At 42.6% G+C, this 25,657-nt stretch overlaps 1 protein-coding gene across 1 annotated transcript in view; it reads left to right on the top strand.

Moving 5' to 3' along the window:
* Positions 1-24,944, top strand: part of znf407 (zinc finger protein 407) — a 148,578-nt gene extending 123,634 nt beyond the window's left edge. Inside the window, exon 10 of the mRNA XM_023410551.2 lies at positions 23,355-24,944. Coding sequence (XP_023266319.1) covers positions 23,355-24,235 — 881 coding nt within the window. The 3' untranslated portion in view covers positions 24,236-24,944. The remainder of the gene's footprint in view (positions 1-23,354) is intronic.
* Positions 24,945-25,657: the final 713 nt, after the last annotated feature.

Genomic DNA, 25,657 nt, shown 5'->3' with positions numbered 1-25,657 from the left:
ATCATCCTCTCTTTATTGATCATTCTCTAACTCCTGGTACAACCCCCCCACACACACACACACACACCACCACCACCACCCCCCTTCCTTCTCCTCCAACCATCCACCTCCGCGAACAACCCCCACCCACCTCTTTTGATAGTCAGATTGACAGTTGAGTAATTTCACTGTCAGTGCTGAGTGACGCATGGTAATGGGAAGACGTTTCACAGCGGCATTACAACACAAAATAATTTCCAATTTACCGCTCATCAAAAGCATCCTCAGAAAAAAAAAAGGGAGCAAGGGGAGGGGTGGCTAGAGAGTGAGAGAGGAAAGGAGGGAGGAGGAGGAGGAGGTGAGGGGAAACACAACAGTGGATTTATGGCTTCAATTACTGATATTTCACATTTAGTTTAAAGCGACATGTTTTTGTAATGTGACAGGCTTCACTGGATTTGAAAACCTCTTCAGACCTCTCCACTCTCCTCTTCTTCTGTTTTTTTCCCCCACCCATTTCTTTCCTTTCTTGCGGTGGAGATAATGAAAGGCCGAATCAAGGCGGGGGGGGGGGGGGGGGTTTGAGGAAGAGAGTGATAGCTGTGACTCCTGAGCCCCTTTAGAGAGCCAAGAAGAGAGGAAGACGAGGCCTGGAGCTTTGATGTAGATGGATTTGACTGCAACCCAACCCATCATTCACTGGGTGGGCCTCAGTCTCTACTCCACCTGCCACTGGTGGGATTTACAACTGTACCTCACTCATCATTGATGGACTTAAACTACACCATGACAGTTATTGGTGGGTTTACATTTTTTTCCCCCCTTGCTACTGGTGGGTTGGCAGAGTATTCATGTCCTATGAATAAGGGCTCTATTTTTGTGAACACACGTGGCACAAAGCTGCATTTTTCCTGAGGTGCACTGTTCTTTTTTCTTTTTTCTTTTTTTTTTTCTCTTCCTGTTTCATTTTCTTGCATGTCTTCTGTCTTTTGGTGACTTGCCATGCACTGCATTCAGCAAGGCAGTGTCACTGGCAAATCAAGCAGCAAACCACAATATTGATATCAAAACTGAGCATTTTGCTCACTGTGCTATTGACCTAGTCTGAGGCATCGGGCAGCAACTGTGGTCTGTGCTATTTTTGTCACTAAAATTTATGAAGCCAACTTGCACAGACCTCCCCATAATCTAACAAACCCCTGTTGATAAATGTTTTCTTTCTGTTTCACTTTTCACTATTTTACTTTCCTTTACCAGAAGCTAAAGATAGAATCTAAATGAACAGAAACTGATTGATTCTGTCATGATCCTTGCAGTGATGCCAGGAAAACAGAATAAAGTTAAATTTTGAAGTTTCACCGGGATCTCTCCACTGCGCCCACAGGTCTGAATGAAGTGTGGTTCCAATGTTGAAATGTGCACACCAGAGCCAGTGGTTATATTGATTAAACCAGTGCAACAAGCGTGAAGCCATCGGGCAAACACACAGACTTATATTCTCTTATGTCACACTTGTTGGTTATATCTCAGTATTCTACATAGCTGCTGGTTTATCTATGAAAGAGTGTTTGGAATGTAACATCCCCAGGACGCACACAGTTCACTTAGCTCCATAAAAAAATCAAAATGCAATTTTTTTAAACTTTTCTCTCCTACTCACAGCCATATGTACTCCTACATAAGATGTGAACAGCATCATGACTATTTGTAAAAATGCCTCTGTTACAATTCATAGTGTCACCAGAAAAATGTGAAATTTTAGATGTAGATTATAAACTTGATTATTATAGGAATCTCCAGTTTATGAAAGCATGTCCTGTAAAGGCTAATAACTGGATCATTGTGATTCCAAATAAAATAGTGCGTCCTGAGGAGGCACTATCAGGCAACATCATTTGCTCTTGACAGCCTGTTTTTGAATTGGAGCGCTCACCTCAGACGTTCAACTCTGTATTTCCAAGATAAGTTCTCATCTCATTAGTTCCTCCGGACTGTCCTCTCCGTTACCGAACTGTTATAAGTGAGAGAGCTCTGTTTAGGGAGAGAGAGGAGCTGGTGTGATTGCTCACGATTATTACCAGCCCCTAACACTCCCGCTGATCAGGTTATGATCAACTCTCCGGCGTCTCCATGTACGCCCCTGCTGCACTGTGCTCCCACCTTGCATGGTACCGTTGATTGCAACCTGAATCAAGCACACTATGCTTGGAAATTTGAAAATATGGAAACAGTGAAATCTTTTTTTTCAGACATGATACTGGATATGAAAGGAGTGACTTCCAGTTTAATATTTTCAAACTTGTTTAAAGCCAACAGAACGCCAAAACAAATACTTGACAACTGTGAGCCTCAGAGTCATTTTTCTAAATTTAAAATCACAGCAAACTTGGAAACTGATATTTTTTAATTCAAAGGGATTTTCCTTTATCACCAGTTGCATTTAAGCATCCCCCTTGTTGTATTACAGGAAAGTGGACTTGATCATAGCAATAATAGACCGGAGTTCAATAGCTTTTATTTCAATTTGTTTTACTATTTATTCAGGTGTCAGTTACTGTGAAGAACACACTTTTGTACCTGTCATCTGACCCAGGTTCTTACTGTCTTGATGGGTCTAAGTTTTTCACTCGTATTGAATTACTCTACCCTCTGAGAAGACTGTCTTCTTTCTTTGTCACTGAGACGACCTCTTTCTTGAACTCTCCTTACTACGTCTGCTCTGCCCCCAAGCTTCTTAAAAAAAAAAAAGTCACACACTACAGAATATGTATACGTGTAGTAATCTTAACTTGTTTATTGAATTACTGAGGTAATGTGTGGGTTGTTTGACATTATAAGTGAATAACATCCCACATTTTCCATTTATCTTTAGCAAATCAAGCAGGTTGCGTTGTGTCAAGGGAATCCTGTTTCCAGCTGCACTGTAAACTCACCGTCTGTCCACTTCTGCACTTTTTCGACCCACTTCATCTGTGTTTCTTTCCCAACAGAACCACTCTGCCTCCGCTGTCACCTGCGTCTTCTCACACTGAACTTATTCACATAAACAGGTACACGAGTCACCTCCCGCAGTGCTCTCCAGGCAACACTTGCACTGTGCACATATATGTACGTGAATACGTGTGTGTTTGCTGTTATGCTACTCTTCTAAGTAGGGTTTCCTACCTGCCCCAGGGGAAGTCCAAATTACCACTGTGGGAATAAGGTCAGTTCATATAAATTCAGAAAAGTATGGTGGTTAAGCTCAAACAAGGCTCTTCTTGCTTTAACTCCTACATTGTTAGCGATGATATGTAGTGTGTGGTCCAATGAGATGGCATTTGTTATCCCTGGTGGAGTTGCCTTTTTGTTCTGCAGTGCTCCTGGCCTTTGGAGAGTGTTTCTACCTCAACCTTCTGCTACCAACACCACACACACACACACACACACACACACACACACACACACACACAGAGATAAAGACAAGCCTGTCACTCACTTAGTCTTCACATGTGACGCTGCCAACAGCTGTCACTGTACATCACTGTACATGTATGTTCAGCACACAGTGTGCATATGTCTGTGTATATAAGTGTGTGACTGTACGTGTGTGTGTATATGTGCATATCAGCTCCAGAAAGCAAAGCAACAGAGCCAAAAGTCATCCACTGTACACTGCACAAGCACTCGGTAACTGAGGAAAACAAGATACCTACCAAAGAGGAATATGGTTCCAAAAAAAAAAGAAAAGAAAAAAAATGTAGAAAGGTTTTTATGCATGCATGTGTGATCCCATGTGGTTTTTCTAGTTCTGGACCGTGACACTTTATCCGTCCTCTATTAGAATCCCTGAATCCAAACTTGTGGTATTCAATCATTTTGATTAAAAGCCGCGGTCTCTAACAGAAGTGTTGGGAGTGGAGCTGCACGGCGGCCCGCCACGTTTGAGAATTCATATATTTTCATAAACTTTTAACAATGTCAATGAGACACGTCTTCAATCTTTGGCCGCGCGACGGCAGGGCATTCAATCTTTCTTTAGCTTTTCGACAGAAAATTTGAATACGAGTGCAGTGTTATTAATGTGACAGTTCATATGGAGGGCTTCATGGGGGGATTTGTGAGGGGGTTTTTTATTAGTTTTGGAGACACTTGAAGCAGAGAGAGAAGGAAGGGGAAGAAACACGCTCTATTAGGTCAAATACAGCTGGAGGGGCCTTCTCTGCCTTCCCAGCCTTCCCAGCTAGCGGTGACGTTAACATTTTAATTTTGCACGCCCAATTAACAGCACTAACTAACCAGGGACATTAATTTCTGCTGCAGCTTCAATATTAGAAAACCAAATACATTTTTTTTTGTCCTGTTGTGAATCTCTTATTTATTTATCATTTCGTTTTGCACCCCCAACCCCACCCCACTCAGTTTTCTTTTTTTATTGAATTGCAGTCAAATCAATATTGCTCTAATGCTGATTTATTCAGGGGCATACCTATCTCTGCCTTGATTCAGTTTTAACTGGTTGGTTCAGGGATATTTTAGTATATTGTGCAATCAACAAAACTGATTTTGCCACTTGAGTGGGTTAATGTGATGTATACCAACTGTAATCCTGTTACGGATGGATAAAAAAAGATTATTCTCTTTTCACATGAATTCAGATGTTCAGGTTTATTTGAAAGTGACCCTCTGGTGAGTGATTGAGGCGGGATGACTTTGAGTGTATCACATGCGGATTGATAGGAAGTTAAATTTAGCCCGATGCAGTGCAGTGCATCTGATTGCCCTTGATGCCGTAAAGAGCAAACCCTGGCTAATATGAAATGGTTTGTCAATGCCAGATCAATGTGTACATCTTAAATGAACGCACGCTGGCTACATAATCTATAACAGTAGGTAGGGTAGAGCAGCACTGTATTGAGTGTCTACTGTCTTTGACACATCTTTGGTGTCATGGGTGGTGCCATAGAGGCGCCTGAGAAACAGACCAGTCCCCATTCATATAGCTTTTATTACCGTTCTCTGGTTACACGCCATAATAACGCAGGGTATTTTATCAGCATTAACATCACTGGTGGAGATATCCATCTGTCAATATGCAAACCCTACCTATTGACCATGCTCATATTTTTATGGGATGTCCATATGTTCGTGTTGTGGTGTTATGTGTGTGTTTCTACCTACATACCCTTGTGTGGACATGGCTGCTGGTGTGTATAAATGTTTGCCTATTGAGACAAACCTGGCAGTAGATACATTTCTGTCTGTTGTAATGCAGTGAAAAACCCGAGAGTTACTCTTACCCGTATGTTATTGATTAAAATGCATTACAGTCACTTCAGGTTAAAGGGTTGTTCCAACCAAATCACAAAAAATCATATCATCTCACTTACTGTTACAGTAAGATACAGCTACACAGATTCTTTGGTGTTTCTTTGCCTAGGTTTTGAGATAAAGATCTCTGAGATTTTACTTTCACTCCAATATAATGGAGGTGAACAGATCTTTGTTTGTGACCCTCACAGCTTTGAAAAATATTTTTTATAAGGTTCATTATGTCTTTACTGAAAGAATACTGTTGCACCATCCACTTTTATTTCACCTTCTCTGTCTGAGTATTAACTGCTTCACAAAAAGAGCAGTGTACAGACAGGAGCTGGCAGCACAAACACCTCTTTTGAATAAAGAGGTGTTATCTTATTGTCCCATTAGAAACCAAGCTTATGAGCTTTCTAACTGACAGCTTCTAACAAACAGCTTTTTTTGACAGGCTAGTGTGTCCATGGTCAGCTTGCCTGCCACAGTAGTTAACCACCTGGCTCCGCGAGAAGTCGCTATATCACCAAGCTCCTAAAACCATATTTTGCAAAGATGCGCAGATGTAAACAGAACTTAACAGGGACACTGTCTCTGGAAAGATGTGTTGCTGTTTAATTTTTTACAGACTGAGCAGCGGAACAAAAATACATTCCTCTGGGGTGGAGCCAGGAATGTCAGAGATGGATATTTCAGAACCTAGACAAATTAAATAAAATCAAAACGATCTCCATGACACCACTAGAGTAAGGATCAGCCCTACTCAAAGGCTCATATGTTAACATATGCTACATGAGTGTCCCATTTTTGATAAAACGCCTGCATCAGCCCCTGTGTTTATTCTCACCTGCACCTGAGCATCCCATGTTTTTTTTCTTTAGTACTGTGTTTTTGTGCATGTTCCAGTTAGTTGCACACTGTCTTGCACACTGGCCGTGTAATACTACATTTTTATTTTTATTTTTTTTTGGTTGACTTGTGGACCCTCCCCTGCTCTGAGCTGAGTTTCTCCCAGACTCTGCTGCGTATCGCCGGCCTGTTGTCAGGAGAATGGATGGAGTCCGTCCCCCCCAGTGAAAACCTGGCCAGACACCGAGCGCTAACCCACTGGATAACAGATAGACACAGACACCCCACATCCCTTTTGGGGATTTGAAAGGGGGGTTCAGAGCCTGTGTCTGTGTGTGTTGTGTCTGTGTGTATGCGCGTGTGTGTGTGTGTGTGTGTGTGTGTGTGTGTGTGTGTGTGTGTGTGTATATATGTGTGTGTTCTAGGAGCGATCCTGTGGTCGTTTGTAACCCTGGCACTCTCATAGCACCTGCTGCCCAACCCAGGCAGCCTAGTAATGATGCAGACTGATGATGTTAATAAGAAGAGGTGCCCCCCTCGGCTACAGAGCTCAGGCAGGACACACGTGCCCACTTATCCGCACACATACACGGACATACATGTGCAAATATGCATACATGAAAAACAAACAAATGTACATTAAAGCGCTTTTGTAATGCTCTGTAATCACACGGTCCCTTCCTGCACACATACGCTACATCACATCCAGGAAGAATCGTGGATGTTTCTGTTTCTTCTCCTCGAGGTGGGAGGCGGCTGAGCTAAGAAACACTACCTCCCTATCAGTACAGAGATACAGAAATAATAATGGAAATAAAAATGTGTTGGTGCGTGTAGTGAAAATCTTTCCGCTGGAAGGAAGAAAAGGGAATTATCACATATAGTGATGTCTTCATGCATGTAGCAATACTCTGTCTCTTTTTATTTAAGAGATAAACATCAGTAATTGGTGGTTGATGTACGGTCTCCAGGCTGCATTCACTACAGGTACATACTGTATATACAACCGTTCTCTTTTAATCTGTGTGTGCGCTGTGGTTTCACAGGATTCCAATGTTTGTTTGCGGTCTCGAGAACTTAATCTCTTCTCTCAGTCATGATGCTGCTGTGTAGTAAAAGCTGGCTGGAGCCCAGCTAGTACAGGTTGGTAGTTACTTTATGTCTCCCTCTGCAGTGTCTTCCTTTTTTTTTTGTCTCACAATCCGAAAGAATTGATGGAGTCTCTGTGTTTATTCCAGCAATGTCAGCACAGCACACAAACACTTTAACTCTCTCACTCTCTTTCTCATCCTCTGTCTCTCTCTCTTCCCCTCTCACGAGGTAAACATATTTTGCAGAAAAGCTGACGGAGAGCTTGTTTTAACAACCTCAAGGTCAGCAAGTCAAAGCCTGCAGTTGTCACGCCAGCCTCGCTGTGTGTCGGTGGCCTCTGCGTGTGTGTGCGACTGTGCAACTGTGCACGTGTGTGTTACAACAGTATGGCATCTCCATGGCAGATTTATACCTCACCATGCACCTTCAATAATTCAATAACAGCGCTTGCGTCTCCTTCCCAGCTCTCAGTGTCATTATAGAACAGGGCTAAATGCCACTAGGCCGAGTCCATCTCTCCCGTCTGTGTCTCTCTGCTGCAGAGCCACAGCACACACGACGTGCCCACACATCCAAAATCGCACTGTGGTGCGCTCCTCTGCTGCCCCACTTTCAGTCGAGCTCCCGCAGCTTAGCAGGCTGTCTCCTGCTGCAAACATTTCTAAAAGCCCGCTATATTTGTCATATTAGTAAACCTGTTAATTTCCATTCACAACCTGGTAATTTTGATCAGATTCATCTCCTCTGTTTCTTTTCTAAACACTAACGATACGAGGTGGTGACCGCAATCGCATTCAACCACGATGAGCATCAAAATCAGTCAGTTCTGCTGTTCCCTCACCTCTTTTATGGCCTGTCGATGCCTCCTCCCTGCGGTGCGAGGCTGTTTTAACCCTCCTGACCTGTCTCCTAGCCCTGCTTAGCTGTATCCTGGACATCCGTGACTCCTCTGGTATTACGGAGCTCCTTCAATCTCTCCCATCGATCCAGCTCCCCCTCTGTTGCTATGTGCTTCAACCTCTCTCTGACCCATCCTCTACTGCCTCATAGTCCTGTCTAGTAATGTGCCCCGTGCAATGCCCTCCCTATGTATGTGTGTGCGTGTGCACGCATGTGTGTGTTCGCCACTGACCTGAGTGATGAGTGGTGACCCTCTGGCTGGCGCCTGGCGTCCTCCTCACTCCTATTGATTAGATCTGAGGTTTCATACAGTAGCCGCCTCACGTGACTCTGTCATTTACTGTCTCTCCACTGTCTCCGACCTGTCTTGCACGCGCACTCATACACACACAAACACACGTGCACGCACATGCATTCATTCAGTCACTTATGAAGTACACGTGTAAGTGATGATCTTGTTCTCATCTGCGCTAATGAATGTGAAAGGGGTTAAAGTGCCAGATTCCATATTGCGTGTATGAACATACAGAGGCATCCAGGAAAATGAGTTTAATTAAGAGACAACAGATGCAGCATGCTAACTGCTTGTATCATTTAGCTTATAGCTACAGAATGAGTCAGCAGCAGAGCAAAGTGTGAGCGAGGGATCAGAGAGAACGCGAGGATACAGCTGTCGATGTTAATACACATCTTGGGGTTTGATTTGATTTGATGGAGTGCGATTTGTGAGTCTTTCATTTCGCAACGTGCCAGGTCGTTTCCTGCCCTCACAGCCTTTGGTAAACAGCATCCTCAGAAAAACTAGACCTTTATGTGTGTGTATGTGTGTGCGTGAACCTCTTCCACTCAGTCTTTGCCACAGTAATGCTCAGGTTAAGTGTAGTTGCAGGCTATTATACATCATTAGGGTAAGTAAGGCTCAGGCAGCACAGCAAGAGAAATGGAATCTTTCAGATGCTTCATTCCTCACCGGCCATGGCTGAAATAGGACCTGACGTCACACACACACACACACACACACACACACACACACACACATACACACACACATATATATACACATGCTTGTATACAGGAACAAGCTGCTACACTGAGAAAGCAGCTTGCCACTTATCCAGTCAGTCAGTCACAAATCACCCTGTCAATCAGCTGGTTTATAGAGGCTAAGGCTTCCTGATCACTGCAAGTCAGTCAGTCCTGCCTGCCACTCGCCTGCCACCGCGGAAATTAAAGCGTCCTTAATGGAGAGATGAGAGTGTTTTATTGTGTTTTCACATTTTATGATACATGTTAACACCAGCCACGCTGGATTAAGACTGTGGTAATTTCTTCTAACCATATCAATTAGAGTCAGGCTGGTAGATGGGCTAGAGATGGGGATTAGACACCCAGTATGATAGATAGCATGCAGCTTATTTATACATCATTTTGGCACTGATTAATTATTAATTTATTATAATAAAATACTTTAGTTATTATTTTAGATCATTCAAAGAAAGTGAAAACACACATGTTGCCTGTTTTTTCTTTTAAAAAATATGTATCAGGATGATAAAAGCCCATGTCAGTCAGACCCTGAAACAGAGAGACTAGATCAGACTAGTTCTACATTCCTTTTTAGGCTGTAGTTAGGTAGACAGAGTGAAATGCCCTGTGTTATTTCTCATTGAGCTTGTTGTATTTCTTATGCAGAGGGGTACAGCAGTGTCCTCTGCCCAGTGAACGGACCCCCAGCTGGGTTTAAAGACAGAGGCCGGCTGGGTGGCAGAGCCACAGGAACGTGGAGGTGATAGATGAAGGAGGCCAGGAAAAAGACTAATTGTTCTCATTACAGAACAAATAAAAATCAATACCTCTCAAAGCGAGGGGGAGGTGGTAGTGGTCTTGAAGGGCACTGTAGTTATTGCATAGGAGTGGATTTTGTTGGAATTACAAGTGGTGGCGAAGGCGCAATGGAACCGATCACATTTGAATGCTAATTCCGATAAAGGACAGTTAGATTAATAGATGTGGCGGTCCAGCGCTGGTCCTTCCCCCCATAAAAGCGGTGGGGGTGTTTGAGATTGAAGTCTTAAATGCAATTAAATGAGAAAACACATGGTAAAAAAGGGGAGATATTTCCCCAATTTTTTCAAATTAAAGCAGGAAATTTCATTACCAGGGGAGCATATTTTACACAGGCAATTACAAGGTTAATACATCTTCAACATCCCCCCTTAAAGTCCTCATATATTTGTTCAGGGATTTTGTTCTTGTATTTTAGTTTAATTGGCTATGCAGAGGCTATGCAGAGGGTCTGCATTGTATACACACGCACGTGCACACACACACACACACATGCACACATACACACACTCAAATGCAATAGATTCTTATACATTGATTCCCTTGAGGTGTAGTTTTACCTTAACCAAAAGAAAACACGACATGTATAACTTCTAACTGATGCTGTAACCTTAACTTGACCATCGTTCTTATCCCAGCCTTGATTTTAACTGTTAACCCTAAAATCACTATGACAACCAGCCAGAATGTCCACAAACTCCAAAATGTCATCACAAAAGTAGTCGCAAGCTGTCATGAGTCAGATACACACACACACACAATTCTTCATAGAGGGCTCCAGCAGCATATTGGCAGCAGTGTGTGTGTGTGTGTGTGTGTGTGTGTGTGTGTGTGTGTGTGTGTGTGTGTGTGTGTGTGTGTGCATTGCGCAGACAGTGAGTGGCTCTGGTCTGGTTTCTCTCTGACACAGATGACAGCATTGTGTGCATGTGTTTCTGAATGTGAGTGAATGTGAGTGTGTTTATACTGTATATATATATATATATATATACAGTAGGGGGGACTTAAAACTTAAAAAGTAGCTGTCACTCAAAGGTTCACTTTGACTTTTGATATACTGTCCTTAAAAAGCAACAACACGAGGACAGTGCTCATATACACTCATGTACACATACAGAAATCATAATCACTGTCTTGACCTAGTGAAATAAGTTAGTGAAAGTAAAGTAAAAACTAAAGTTGTAAAGTTTACAAATCACTTAGAGTTTAGAAAAAAAACATGCAAAAAGAAACTATAATTATCATAATCATCAAATAAACAAATCGGTTATAAAAAGCAAGTCAAACCAAAGAGAGAATAAATAAGATCAAAGAAATAAGAATCTGAGATTTGTTTCAGAATGCAGTTTTATGAAAATGTTTTTCAATAAAAGGTTTAAAACACTAAACTGGTTTTGGACTGTAACATGTCCATGCCAATCTCCTCAGAGTTTCCTCCCTGTCAGGTTGTTTTTCTCTGATTTAGCCTGTCTTACAGCCGTAGAGACACCACACTGTATAATAGAAATTCAACAGTGAAGCAAATTGGCAGAGCCACAGAGGGCGGATCGACAGTGAGAAGACAAGCTGGGAAGGAGGCGGAGAGCAGAGGAGGCAGTGTGAAAGATAGAGAGAGAGCGAGATGGAGATGATGATGGAAGGAGAGAGAGGCTGTGGTGGTTTATGTAACATCTCCAGGATGGTCTTTGGCATGCGTCAGGGGGTTGAGCCATCAATCACTCCATCTGTGTAAAATCACGAGCTGACTCCAATATTGCTAAATATTTATACTGTCACATACACACAGGCGTGCAGATGAAAAGAGCCATTCATTAGGGCCTTCTCAGGCCTGTCAGCCTGGAGATGGAGATTAGAGAAGCAACCTCCCACCGCGCCTGGCTCTCCTCTCACTGAGCTCCTCAGCCCTATATATAGAGCCATCAGGACGATAAATATCTCCAGCATGCCTCTGTTAGGTAAATACCCAGTAAATATGGCAGAGAGGATCGGAGACTAAGCTAAACAGACCTGTGTGCCTGTGAGTGTGTGTTGTGTACAAGTGTGAGTCACTCAACAGGGAACAATAGGGACTTCTCATACTATATCCTGTATGGATATACTGTATGGATGGCCAGGCTTTGATTTGGTTGGCATCAGTGATGTTGTTGTTGTTAATAAAAAAGTTGGGTAAACTGGTATTCCAGCTGATAAGCGCAAGCCAAACAAACAGGAAATATAAACATGAAATCAGTTCTAGTTCCAGCAGAACATTACTTATATTACTTTTATACTTGCATAACTTACTTTAAATTACTTTTGGAGCTTGACACACCCTGACATCTGCTCTCACCACTTTATGGAAGTGCAACACGGAATTGCTGGAATACCTCTTTAATGTGTCATACTGCCATCAATGTCTTGTTGCCATCAACTTTATTTTGATAGTGGAGCAAAAGAGAAAGAAATCTGACCCAAATCCCTAATAGGTAGAGGAATAGTTCAGTATACAGTATACAACAAAACTGAGTAGCCCTGCTCAGTCTCACTAAAATGTTCATTCCAAATCCTACTATTTAATACGTTTTTATTTGTTTTTAGCCAAAGTCAAAGTCTTTTGGAAAACTGACAAATTAACCTATAATCAAAGGTCCATATTAAAGAGCATACTGCAACAACAGTGAGATTCCATTCTTTTATTTTCTTATTATTTTGTATGTCCACGTTTTATTTCTAACAAAAATCTGTGCAGAGATTTTTTGTCATTCTTCACAGATGATTCTTTTCAGCTGCTCTTTGCTGGAGGGGTTTTCTTGCTCTATTGTCTGTTTTAAAATACTCCAAATATCTCTGTGGAGTCTAGTCATGGGAATCACACAGCCAGGTCATAGTTGTCACTTTCTTTCTTCTTCACAAACTCTTGTGGGATTTTTTTGTGTGTGTTCAGGATCGTAGTCATGTTGGAAAATTCCTCTCCTGTAAAGCCTCAAGAGACTGGGAGTCATCTCTTCATTCAGTCAAACTTACATTCATAGTGCCATTTATTAATGTCATCACCTCTACACCGGTTGCACTTACGCAGCTCCCTATCAGCACACTCCCACCTCCATGTTTAACGGTTGGAACTCTCCATTCACTGCGGTGGTCCTGGCTGGTTCCACACCAAACATGCTGGACACTGTCTGATCCAAATCAATTTATTTTGGTTTCATCTGACCAGAGACTCTGCTGCCAATATTCATCAGGCCTCTCTTCGCGTTCTTTGGCAAAGTTTAATCTTGCCGTTTTGTGCTGTTTTGTGAGCGATGCTTTTCTTGAACGCCGTCTGTAGAGGTTGACTTCATGCAGTCTCCTGCACACGGTCTGATCAGTCGCTGAAACAACAATTTCCACAGATCATCCTTGAGCCAAGTCAGAAGCACTCACACTTCTGTTTTTCAATATCATAAATAATGAATTGCGTCCTCGCATCCTTTTTCGAGGACGGCCACTGTGCCTGCGTTATTAGTAGTTTGGCTCTTCTTAAGCACTACTGCAGCTCTTTTGCGGCTTATGCCTTATGCCTTTGCCTACCGATGCTCTTGTACCGTCTCCTATCTTTATGATGTCTCACAATCTTAGGTTTCTTACTTGTTCCGGCAGTCCTTTACCATGTGAGGCCACGTTGCATTAAACACAACCCAGGACAGAACTGAGGGAGCTGTGATGTTCAAAGGTTATTCTTTAACCTTATTCATTCAATTGGACCTAAGTGGAAATCACAAGTGTATATTTTTGATCACAGGTAAAGTCACTGTTGTCTCTGGTATACTCACTTTGGCTCCACTGCGGTTGCACTTTGTGGCCTGTATTTTCATTGTAGTCTGTCTAACCTGTTTATTTTTAATTAAACATCAGATCAAATAACTACAGTTCCACTTGAAAATAATACAATTATTGTAAGACAGCACAGTTTTGAGCCATTTAACATTCCAGAAATATTGCACACAAATGCGCTTACTTTTATTATCCAGAGCACCAAGTAAATATGGAAGTGTGCTTGAACCACTGACACCATCAGGCAATCAAGGAAAAAGTTTTCACTTGCAATTTCACTGACAATTTCTAACCAACATCCAAGCAATCAATTGATCAATTAATTGAGAAAGCACTCAGCAGATTAATCATTAAGGAAAGTAATTGTTGCTTGCAACTCTGAATGCTTTCAAAAATCTTGATAGTTTTGAAGACCAGCTTTGGATAAAGAAAACATTCCCTCCATTATGACTGTAGTCAAGCTCGACATCTTAGGCCTCTCTTTGCTTCCCTCTTTAGGCCTCTGAACTGACATCTTTCATAGTGTTCTGCTTCTGTGTCTTTGTCTGCAATCTTTGTTTATTCTCTTTTTTCTCCCCCAACCCAATCCGCTCCACGCTCTCTTCAGTTCTCCACCCAGTTTTTAGAAATTCTGAAGCACGCTATTATGTTGCGAGTATTCATTTCATCTGCCTTGACGGACCTCAGATCACTGCGCGGGCCAGGCCTTGGCAACAAAAAGACATCAGCAACATCAACTTCACACTGTAATTATGAGAAATGGGGGAAATTTCATTTTGATTAGCGAAAAAAGCTTTTATTCTCAAACTCACATCCATAATTAATCATTAAATCATGGGAGAGTGAGTGAGAGCGATAGATGGGGAGGACACAGTGAAAGGAGGATAGAGGGATGGATGGAGGGAGGGAGGGATGTAGCAATGGAGAGAAAGGGAAAAGGCATGTAATTATCTGCAGAAGTTCGACATCCCCTGTAAATCCACGGAGCCGTCTGACGTGGCTAATTAAAGAAGCAATCAAAGGTCCACCTCCAGAGATTTTGAGAGAAAGAGGAGAGAGTGAGGGAGAAGAAGAAGAAGAAAACAGGCCAGAGAGATAGAAAGAAGCCCTAATGGGGAGGATGAGGGAAGGGAAAGGAAGGAGTGGGAATATGGGAAAAGAAGAGAGCGGGAGCGTTGTGATCTTTGTTATTGTTTCATATGTCAACCTCCCCTCTTGGATTCTTGGATGAGGCTCTCACATGCCTCCTCTCTCTCTCTATTCAGCCTCTTTTTTCTTTTTCTACTTGGATCCGGCCATCACACTGGGATCATTTCTGACCTTCATCTGAGGAGTGCAAATAGCTGCTGTGATTTACCACAGCATCAGGGAAATAAGCGGCACTCAAACAAAAAGTAGAACGTTAGTCATATCTGGTTAGTCAGTTTTTTTTTTTTTAAGTTGAAATGATGGATCTCCTGACGCCTTTCTAGGGCACAAAATCAGTGATGTAACCTGCAGGCATCAGGTGTTTCAGGCCTTTCAGCATCAGACGCCCTCTCACTGGCAGCCCTGCTGAGGTTGATCAGGCCTCACTTTGTGCAGCTGTAGCAGCCTCCCACACGTTTGCTCTTTTTATCCACAGCCAACCAGATAAATTCTAAGCAACCTGTGTGTTGTGGTAGATGACGCATTGATCTTGCAGAGGGACTTCCTTACAAAGCCCCTACATCTTGTACTCGGTGTACTGGCTAACCAGGCCTTCTCAACTCATCCTTCTTAATTCCAGAGTCCCCTCCATCTGGTCCTCTCACAGAGTAGCCTGCTCCAGCATGGCGATGGACTTTGTCAACCCTGGCACAAGTCTAAGGTCTAAATATAGTTGTGACTACTTGCTGCAATACACTGAGTTGCCTGTTCATTTCTGCCAGTAACAGACTACAGTGTTACTTAACTTACTACTCCCTTACATTATTACTTTTCATTAAAGGTCTAAATCCATGTTCTCTGTCTGTCCTTTTTTTCTCTTGTGAAAAATTTGGAAACCAGTTGTAAGTCCGCTGTGTCATGAAGTTAAAATAACATGCAGGCGTCTTTAAAAAAAAAAAAAAAAAAAAGCCAATCCCCACCATTTTCTTTTGAAGCAGTGTGAATACATCCAATATTTTCAAATCTGGGCAACATCAAAATATGCTGCATTTTTATTGTTTGATCATTTCATACAGTCCAACTGAAACTGAAATAGTTTTTACCATAATATAGCTACGCTGGTGGCCAGAAGAGAGAAAAAGATGCTAAGGATGAAAGAATGAAACAGGAAGGTGTCGTTGAGATGGTTTCCCCAATGATTTTGTTTTTTTTCCCTCTTCATCTCACCCCCCCTCCCCCCTCTGTCTGTCTCTCTCTGGGGGCACAGACCTGGGGGACACGAGGTAGAAAGAGTTAGTGTGGACCAGATTATACTCGCACTTGGTCATCCCCTGTCAGCAGAAAAAGAGCTGAGAGCAGGACACTGACCTGTGCTCCCTCTGACCAGTGCATGTGCGTGCGTGCGTGCGTGCGTGCGTGCGTGCGTGCGTGCGTATGTGCGTGCGTGCGTGTGTGTGTGTACTTCTCACCTTTTGAGCCCCTTATCTGTATTGTATCTTTGTTTATTGAGACTTTTTCATTGCCAGTGAAAAAAAAACACTGTAGCCATGTTAATTGAATTAATTTTTTCCTGTAAAGTGGTTGAATACAGGAGAAAAATGGCAGCACTCTGCACTTTGAGTACCTGCAGCTGTACTGACATTTATTACTGACAACATAACTAAAACAACTGTTAGTTCAGTTATTTATGGGAACAAGTATAATACAGCACCAAACAACAACATTTTCCAGTTTCCAATCCAATTTAGGTTGGATTTTTCCTTTAAGCTCTTATTGTTATGCACTTGTGTTTTCATTGCAACCTGGTCTATCAAAAAAAGGCCTCAAAAGGTTCACATTTTGGCTTCTACTCTTTTCAGATCTCAGTTTTTTGTGTTCATAAATGATGCTGCAATCATCCATCCTCTTAGCTTCCACCACACACAGCATACAAAGACAGGACATGCAGGAAAACACATTCTGGACTGTTTCTAAGACTTCCAGTTTTCCTGCCAGACGCAAACTCTTCTCCCAGTCGTGGGAGGCTCTAAATAAAGAACGTAAAGAGACTATAGACTGTAGAAAAAAAAAAAAAACACTTCACTGCCAAAAACATAACATGCATAACTTCCTGTGTGTCAGAGGATTTATGCAAAAAAGACTCTTTAAGAGGCTTTCTGGTTGTGTTATAGACTAACCATTGTGTTGCATAAACTCGCAAAAGAGAATAAGAACACAGACATTCATTTATGTAATAGCATCATTATGTTAAAGATATTCACTTTAACTTTTAGCTAAAGTGACTGATGGATTAATATTGGCCTTCAGAGCCACCGTATCGGTGTAACAGCCCAGAAGGCCCTCTGTCAGTCTATGCCCTCATTCTCTTCTGTTTATTCGTCCTTGGGGTGTGTTCAGTGTGTCTCCATCTCTCTCTCTGCCCTGTCCACCCGGTGTCAATCTGGCTGCTGTATAATTGGTTGTTTTTTGGTCGGCCAGCCTGTCCTCCCTGGCGTTGATTCATGGCGTTTGTAAAGGTGACAGTAGCGGCTGTCCCTACCAGACAAAGTAGAGCCATCACCAGCCAGACCTCGGCTGACCTGCTAGTTTGTGCGCACACACTCGCACGGAGGCAGACACACACATACACGAATAGGAAACACATGCAGCTTTGCCTGAGGCCTCACAGGGGAGGAGAGGGAGGCAGGTAAGGTCATCATGTACACAGCTCGACCAAGAAGATCCTCAAACACACACACACACACATAAAAATGAATAAACACATACACATATGGCTGATTTCTCTCTTTTTTTGTCAGTAATGTATTCAATTCAAATTCAAAATTCAACACTTGTAACTTTATAAACCCAAATACTGTGAACAGACACATGTACATGTATGCACCTCACATAGAGTATAGTTCATGGTCTTTATGTAAATTGTAAAGAAATGAACATAAACCTCTGTACATAGACCTGCTAAATGTTACAATACACATCCTGTGTGAGGAAAGTCACTTACACACAGTATCAAAAGTAAAATGCAAAGACAGAAACATTCTGCACATTTACTAAGTATAACAATAAAACTTTGTTTATAGCATCTTTATTAAAAAAACAAAAAATTATTTTACAAGTAAAAGACGCATAAAATCGATGAAACAATACAAAGAAATCAATGTGAAATAATAAAATACATACTCACATAGGTTTATGTACATTAAAATACACACTCATATAAGTACCTAAAAATGCACATAGACACACACAAACACCACACTCTCATATGCGGGCCTTCCCCAGTGACCTGGATACACCCAGAAGTGACACTTTATCTACTTAGCAGTGTCACCTTCAAAACCCTGCAACACTGACACACACACACACACACTCACACACACACACACACACACACCCACACACACACACACACATCTCGTCTGTAAAAATCCCCCCACAAATTACAGCCATATGTGTGTCAGGTTTAGGGGTCTCCATCATGCTCTTTTTAAGGCAGCAGCTTCATATCTATAATTGAAGGTAATCGGCTGGTAAAAGGATTGTAAAGGGTTTTGTGCTGTAGTTTAGAATTGATCAGGGGCTCTGGTTTTTTCATGATCCTGCCATTGACCTTGTAATTGATTTGGTGAGCATGTTTTTTCTCCTTTCTTGTGTTATGGTTTGATACAGTATAATTGACTTTGCCTGCTGTAGTGTCTGCTCAAGTTGATTTCTTTGCCTTTCAGAGAGAGAGAGAGTGTGTGTGTGTGTGTGTGTGTGTGTGTGTGTGTGTGAACTTCTATTCCAATTAGGGTTTATTGTGCTGTACATTTAGATGAACATGAGGGTTAAATTTAGGTTCAGGGATTAAAGATTGAATACAACCAACACAATGTCCTCGCTAGTATAACGGGACTTACGTCTAGGTGTGTGTGCCGGCTTGATTACATGTGCGTGTGCAAGTGAGCTTACATTCATAGCGAGCTGACCTGTGTTACAGCGAATGTAATTGATTGTGTGTGTGCTGGTGTCTCAGTGTTAAGGTTAATTTCTCTAACTGCTGGTAAGTGCTGTCTGACCGCTCCCCTGGCGGCCTCTCCGAGCTGAAGTAATGCCACTTAGAGGCCCCGGGCCCCCGCCACTGGCCAGCCCATTGATCCGCTGATCAATAATTGCATCTGTACAGTACACTGAGCAGGGAGGCTTCCTCGGTGACCTGAACACTAACACACCGACTGCTGTGAGGCGCAGAGTCGCACCACACACACGGCTATCAAACTGCGGTCCAGGGACCACCTAAGGATTCACAAAGAAGTTCCAGAGGAGTCCCCAGCAAAATGAGGTTTAGTCTAATTTCAGTGGCATTTCATTCATTAGGAGTTATCCCATTTGGAGAATAGATTCACTGTCATCACTGCTACCTCCCCTTATAGTGAAGACAGTTGTGCTTTCTACAGATTCTTACTTTAACACACTTTAAATAAAGCAGAGTGTAAGCAGAACAAGCACATGGGGGTTACAACAGTTTCAACTCTAACATTGCTTCTTTGCGTTTCAGTAATAATCAGGTAGATTTTTGGGCCACATGGTTTTGGACCAATTACTATTTGTTATTTGTACGACTTCCACGATTTTCAGAAAACCACGTTTGGATCCTAAAAATCTGTTGTGGCAGCAAATCACTGCACAGACATGCAAAGTAAGGCCATGCTGGGGCTGATGTGATGTAGAACACAAGATGCTTGTTATTCGCTGTCATTCGCCATTGACCTGTTTATAAACACATATCTCTCTGGTCCTTCCACCCATCTCTTTCTCTTTTCTTTTTTCCGTCTGACTCTTTGTCTCTGATGTCTTCCATTTATCTGCTTTCCCTACTAATTCTCACATAAACCAGAGAGTCATCTGGACATGAACCCCTGCAGGATGTTCAAATCTGTTGTAGAGAAGATTAGTATTCAGTGAGTCCATATAAAAAGTAAAATTCCCTCCACACAGACTAAGAGCTCTGTGCAAGTTTATATTAGTCACTGATCCAGTTTTACAGTCAGACTTTCCTTAAGATGTTTCTGTCATATGGAAATCAAAATGACATCATCGCTCGTCTCTGCATCCTTTTCTTCCTCCTGTTGTTTTATTCCTCTCAGGCAGCCTCCATCTTGTTTCAGATCACAGCCAATAAAGCAGCCTCTCCCTCTCTCTCGCTCTCTCTCTCCCATCCTCTCTCCTACTTCCTGTTAAAAGAATCAGTCAGACAGAACACTCAAAACACATATTAAACAGGCATCAGCCTCTCGCCGGGGCCAAATCACGCTGTTCAAATGTTGTTCTTCCACCGGGAGCGCAGGACAACTGAAGAGATGGGATCTGCAACATTAACTTGATTCACGGCTGCGGCGACTGAGTGACACTCCATAAACCTCAGCAGGCCGCCGCTGGGCCCCGCCGACAGCACCCCATGGCTAATGTGACATACACTAGCAACGCATAGCCTTACCACCCCCACAGCACTGCACACACACACACACATACACACACACACACACACACACGTAAGCAAGCACAAGCAAAGACCTGCATATACATACAAATACATATAGTAGCACGTAATATACAGACACACACCAGCTAAGCCTGAGTTTAATATTCCACCCACATACTGACACACACATACAACATGTGAATTCAGAGACTCACATAAATACAACAATGCATTAAATTTGGCACAAACAAGCAAAACCGAGCTTTACCAAGTCGAACATACACACACGGTCAGGAGTTCACACACTAATATGCCATGTCTCTCTTAAAAACACACACACACACACACAAACACACACACACACATAACTGTTTTTATTGTAATGCAGCAGAAACTGCACAGCCAATGAGTTATTGTCCTCCGCAGAAGACCTCTCAGCTCACAGCATTTTGGCGTAGGCAGTTAGCCTGGGCCCTGTAGCTCTGTGTAAATGGGTAACCTCTGCTGCTAAAAATGCCAACTTCCTCTGGCTGTCTTCAGCAGTGCTGACTCCCTCTGCACACTAACTACTGTGCTTGTCACTTGAGATACAGATAGAGGAGTCTGAACTGATATTTACCACACCAACTTGTTGCCTGTGTACTGCGGCGTCACTGTGATTTTTGTGTTTGTTTGCCTTTATACAAATGCACATTGTTATCACACAGGAGAGAGAGAGAGATGCAGGAGAAGCATAGAGATGAATAGAGACTCATCATGGGGAAAGAGACAGATAGACAAACGGCAGGTAGAACTAAAGTCTCTCTCCATTGGTCAGAATCAGGGAGTTGTGCACTTCATATGCAAAATAGTGGAGCAAAATTGGTCGCAATGTATTGACTATTTGTATTACCCAGAAACCATGTTCTCGTTTACACCAAAGGAAAAAGGATTCAAGAGTTTGTAGTAACGTCTCTAACCAGGTATGAAGAGAAAACTCTCGACCCTCCCAGTATCAGTTTTTGTTCTGTGACATGGAGGTTTGTAAATTCTTTATCATTTATCAAGTCTATTTGGGCTGAACAGCAGAAAGCGCTGGCTAACTTTTCTTATCTTCTCTTTGTGTCTGTGTAAAATAAATCTGGCAGGTGTAGACAGGTGTGGGTGTATGTGTGTGTAGATTAAATTAAAATAGCCAGTTTTTAGTAATGTATCATACTGTAATGCTAAAGTGAGAACATCACCACAGGACATATTTATATATTGGAGACCGAGAAGTGTGAGCAGATTGTTATTAACTTATATTAAATCTCTGAAATTGAGTTCTGAGCTGAAGCTGCGTTTAACTGTCTGACACTTAACGCTTTTAACTTTGCTTGTAGCCATTAGAATAACAGGTGTGTTTTCGTGACACTAACATCTGCAATTTCTATCAGTCCAGGTCTTAACGGTTGGCTCTGTTGTTGGACTCATTCCTAGCACATAAAGTGTTCACTGTCTCCTCCAGAGCTTCATGTACAGACTTGTAAAATGTACCAATAGTCCATTTGAGATTGTATCTGTGCAGGATTAAGAGGCTCGCTGTCACCAGAGGACTAATGCTCACTGCCTACCTGTCCGGTGAGAGTGAGAATTAAAGGTAGCACATCTCTCTGTCGGTTTGAGGACAGGGCACGGCTGGGTCAGACACTGTTTGCAGCACAACTCTGACTTTCTGATCACATTGTCAACTTTGTGAATGCAGGACATTAAATGTCAGAGGGAGATAGGAATATCAATGATTGATGAGTTTGTTCCTGTATGTACTGTGAGATCTGTGTGATCTTGTCGCTACCTTTGGGGGCAAACCTTGTACTTCCAAAATGTCAACTTTTCAGGAGCCGAGCAAAAAAAACACAAAAGTTGTTTTATTTCCTGAAAAGTTGAGGTTTGTGAAAGAGTTGTTGGAATTTTAAAGGGTTTAATGAGGCAAAGGGATTTTATAATCTGCAAGCTTTCAAGTGCAAACCTTCAGATGAAACTAAAACAATGCAAATTAAGATCAATATGCTCTTCTAGTGACAATAATAGATGTGTCTTTTCAGTTTTTGTACAATAAGTTCATCTGTGCCTAGCAGCACAGGCGTGAACAGAGTCCCCTCTTCCCTGTCTCAAATTCTCATTTTTCTGCATAGATTATTTTACGAGTGTGTGAGCCAGGCGCTGTTTAAACAATGGCATTTCTAACACTGTTCCTATCACCTTGGAAACGCCATGGCAACCTGTGATCTGAGAGGGCACAGTGTGGCTCAATTAGCACCAGCCGTATCTCGCCACACTCTTCTGCCAGCCTAATATCTCCATATTCTGTCTCCTTTCATGCATTAAGTGACACAAATATGTGCAGTGTTGCATCACCTTTTATTTCAACTTAGCTCTCAATATAGCTTCTTTTTTTTTTCTCACAGTGATTGATGCCTAAACATAGCAGGTTCAACAGTTGTGGTTACTGAGAACATTAAGAGAAATGGACAGCCATGTGTGTGTTAACTATGTGCAGTAGTTGCCATGTCTATTTTAGTACTCTGGATGTGATCACGGTAGGGATGCAACAGATCACAAAACTCACAGTTTGTACTGTATCACAGATTTTTGCATCGCGGATCGAATTAGCAAATTATTTTTGGGATCAGCAAACAACGAAAAAAGAAAAAAACTGAGAAAAACAGTTAAAACTCAAAGAATATTTAAAGCAAGGAATGGTCTTAACAGCTGCAGTAAAATTGCATTTCACGCTATCATGGTTAAACTTTGCAATTAATCTGCGGTCCAAATGCGTGCAAAACCATGGGGGTTGTCTTTACAGATCAGCTATGGTCTGTTACAGCCCTAGATCCTGGTCTTCCTACTAAATTATTTTCCTTTTATATTCTGTATTCAAACTCCCTTTTATCTATTATTTTAGCTCTGTTTTTAGCAGTCTAAGAATGCAATAAGAGTATCTGCAAAATATAAAAAATGTGACATGTAATGTGAAACGTGTCCCTCTGTTCCCTAGGTATTGTGTCCAAGTCTTTCGAGTGTCGTCTGAAGGGCCAGGGGGCCACATTTGTGGAGGCAGAGGCCATGGGATCTCCTGTGCACAGGAAGGGCTCATCAGATGCGTCCGGGCACGATGAGCAAGTCCAGCAGGTCATCATCATCCAGGGGTACGGCGGCGGGGAGGTAGCCATCGACCAGGCCCTGGAGGAGTCGGCTGCTGCCACCCTGCAGACATTGGCCATGGCTGGCCAGGTGGCCGAAGTGCTGCACATCACCGAGGACGGACAAGTCATAGCCTCAGGCAGGGAAGTAGCATCTGCGGGGGCTCACCTGGCCGGAGGCAGCACCCAGTTCGTGGTGCTAGAGTCAGGGGAGGCCAGGGAAGATCTGCAGGCCGTGGCCAGAGGAGGGGTGACGGTCACAGCCGCAGGAAAAAGCCGCATTGTTTCCGAGTCGTCCACGGCTCTGGATGCTCTGCTCAGCGCCGTCAGCGAAATGGGCCATCAGGAGGAAATGCAAGGAGAGGCAGCCGTCATTCATGAAGTCCTGACCCCTGAAATAGCCGAGGCTGTGCAGAGTGAACTGCAGTCGGAGGTGAAACAGGAGCAGGAGGAGGTGCAGGTCATCCAGGAGACCGGCCAGGAGGAGATGCAGGAGGTGCTGCAGCTCGCGGCGTCACAGATGATGAAGGAAGGTCTGACCCAGGTCATCGTCAATGACGAAGGCACTCACTACATTGTGACGGAGCTGGACAACTGCACCTTACAGGTGGAGGAAGGCGTGTATGGAGAGGCTGGGGCAGGTGACGGAGAGGTGCAGCAGGCGGAGCAGCAGGCTGGAGAAGAAATGGTGGTTTATTTGGATGGAGCCCCTCATAATATAGTCCTGGAAGGGTAGAAGAGATAGAGGTAGAGATTTGTCATTTAATTTTAGTTTTCCATGTTTAATTCTGTTAAAGCCGCATTAGGCCAAATGTTTGCCAGGAAATCAGTCTTTTACAGTCTTCCTCTCCCCTTCTTCCCTGTTAATTTCACCCTGTTTGATCCTCTTTTTTTTTTGCATCTCTTTTTACTGTCTTCTCTTGGGCTATGCCGAACTCAGGTTAAACATCATTTATTTAGACGGACAGTGAAGGAAAGAGGTTTTGGTGCTAAGTGAGCTAACTTGCAATCGTCACAACCACCAAGAGTATATTAACAACTTGATTAATGCCATGCAAGAAAATCAATATATTTCCTCCTTAAATATTTTTTAAAATATGCATCTAATATTCTGAGAATGAAATGGCTCACTATTAAGGAAAATGTGGATTTTGCTCTATAGAAATAACAACAGGTTTAGGTTTTTTTGTTTTGTTTTGTTTGGTCGAATTTTGCTCATGTGTCCTATGACAGTTTGGTTTATTAATTTCTTTCTATTTTCTAACGTGTTTTCCCTCCATCCTTTCTAATGATTAGTATATTATCAGTTACAAACATACAGTAGTTCCAGAACAGATCTTCTAGATGGTCTATGTGCTTTTGTCAACCCCTTATCTTTTCAAAAAAACTCTAAAAACATTAATTCTGTTTCATTTGTGTCAATAAAGATTGAGCCTAATTTTTAACACCTGTGTCCAGATTTCTTTTCATAAAGGTATTTGCTGCTACTTCATCATGTCAGTCATACATTTCACCATCAACACTGCGATTACACATACAGAACAGCGCCATCATACAAGCAACATCCACATACATGCATCAGCTGATGGCTCCCATCATGCTTTCTGATCACTAACAGTCATTATCATCACCATTATCATTATCGTCATCATAATCACCATCATCCTAATCGTCACACCCCCCCACACACACCCCCCACCCCCCCATCGGTCCCATTCTGTTCATTGTGTACAACAGACTCATCCTTTTTTTTTTTCCCCCAGCAGTATTAAGCACTGGAGGGAGAATCAATATTCATTTAGGCCCCTACACGGGCCTGGTTTCTGATGGAGTGAGTGGGAGAGCAGTATGACGGCCGCAAACACAATGGCCAACCGCTGAAAGTAGAGAGAGAAAGCACTCGTACACACGGAGGGCATCAAAAGATCATCCCTTTAACACACACACACACAGCGCAGCGCACGCAGAGCGAGAAGGTGGGCTGAGAGAGAAAGTAGTGGAGGAGTGGGCAGGAAAAATGAGAGGATTACAGATGGATGTTGAGAGAGGTGAGGCCAGAGAGAAGTGAAAGAGCAGTGAAATCCACAACCACACAGAGAGAAGGGAGCCTGTAATTTCACATAACACCTGTCTGCCTTTCAGCCTGTCTTTGTCTCCT

This window comes from Seriola lalandi, unplaced genomic scaffold (genome assembly GCF_002814215.2).
Source record: "Seriola lalandi dorsalis isolate HSWRI2012SDOR001 ecotype SW California unplaced genomic scaffold, Sedor1 jcf7180002054425, whole genome shotgun sequence".
NCBI lineage: Eukaryota > Metazoa > Chordata > Actinopteri > Carangiformes > Carangidae > Seriola > Seriola lalandi.
This window is presented reverse-complemented; position numbering and strand designations above follow the sequence as displayed.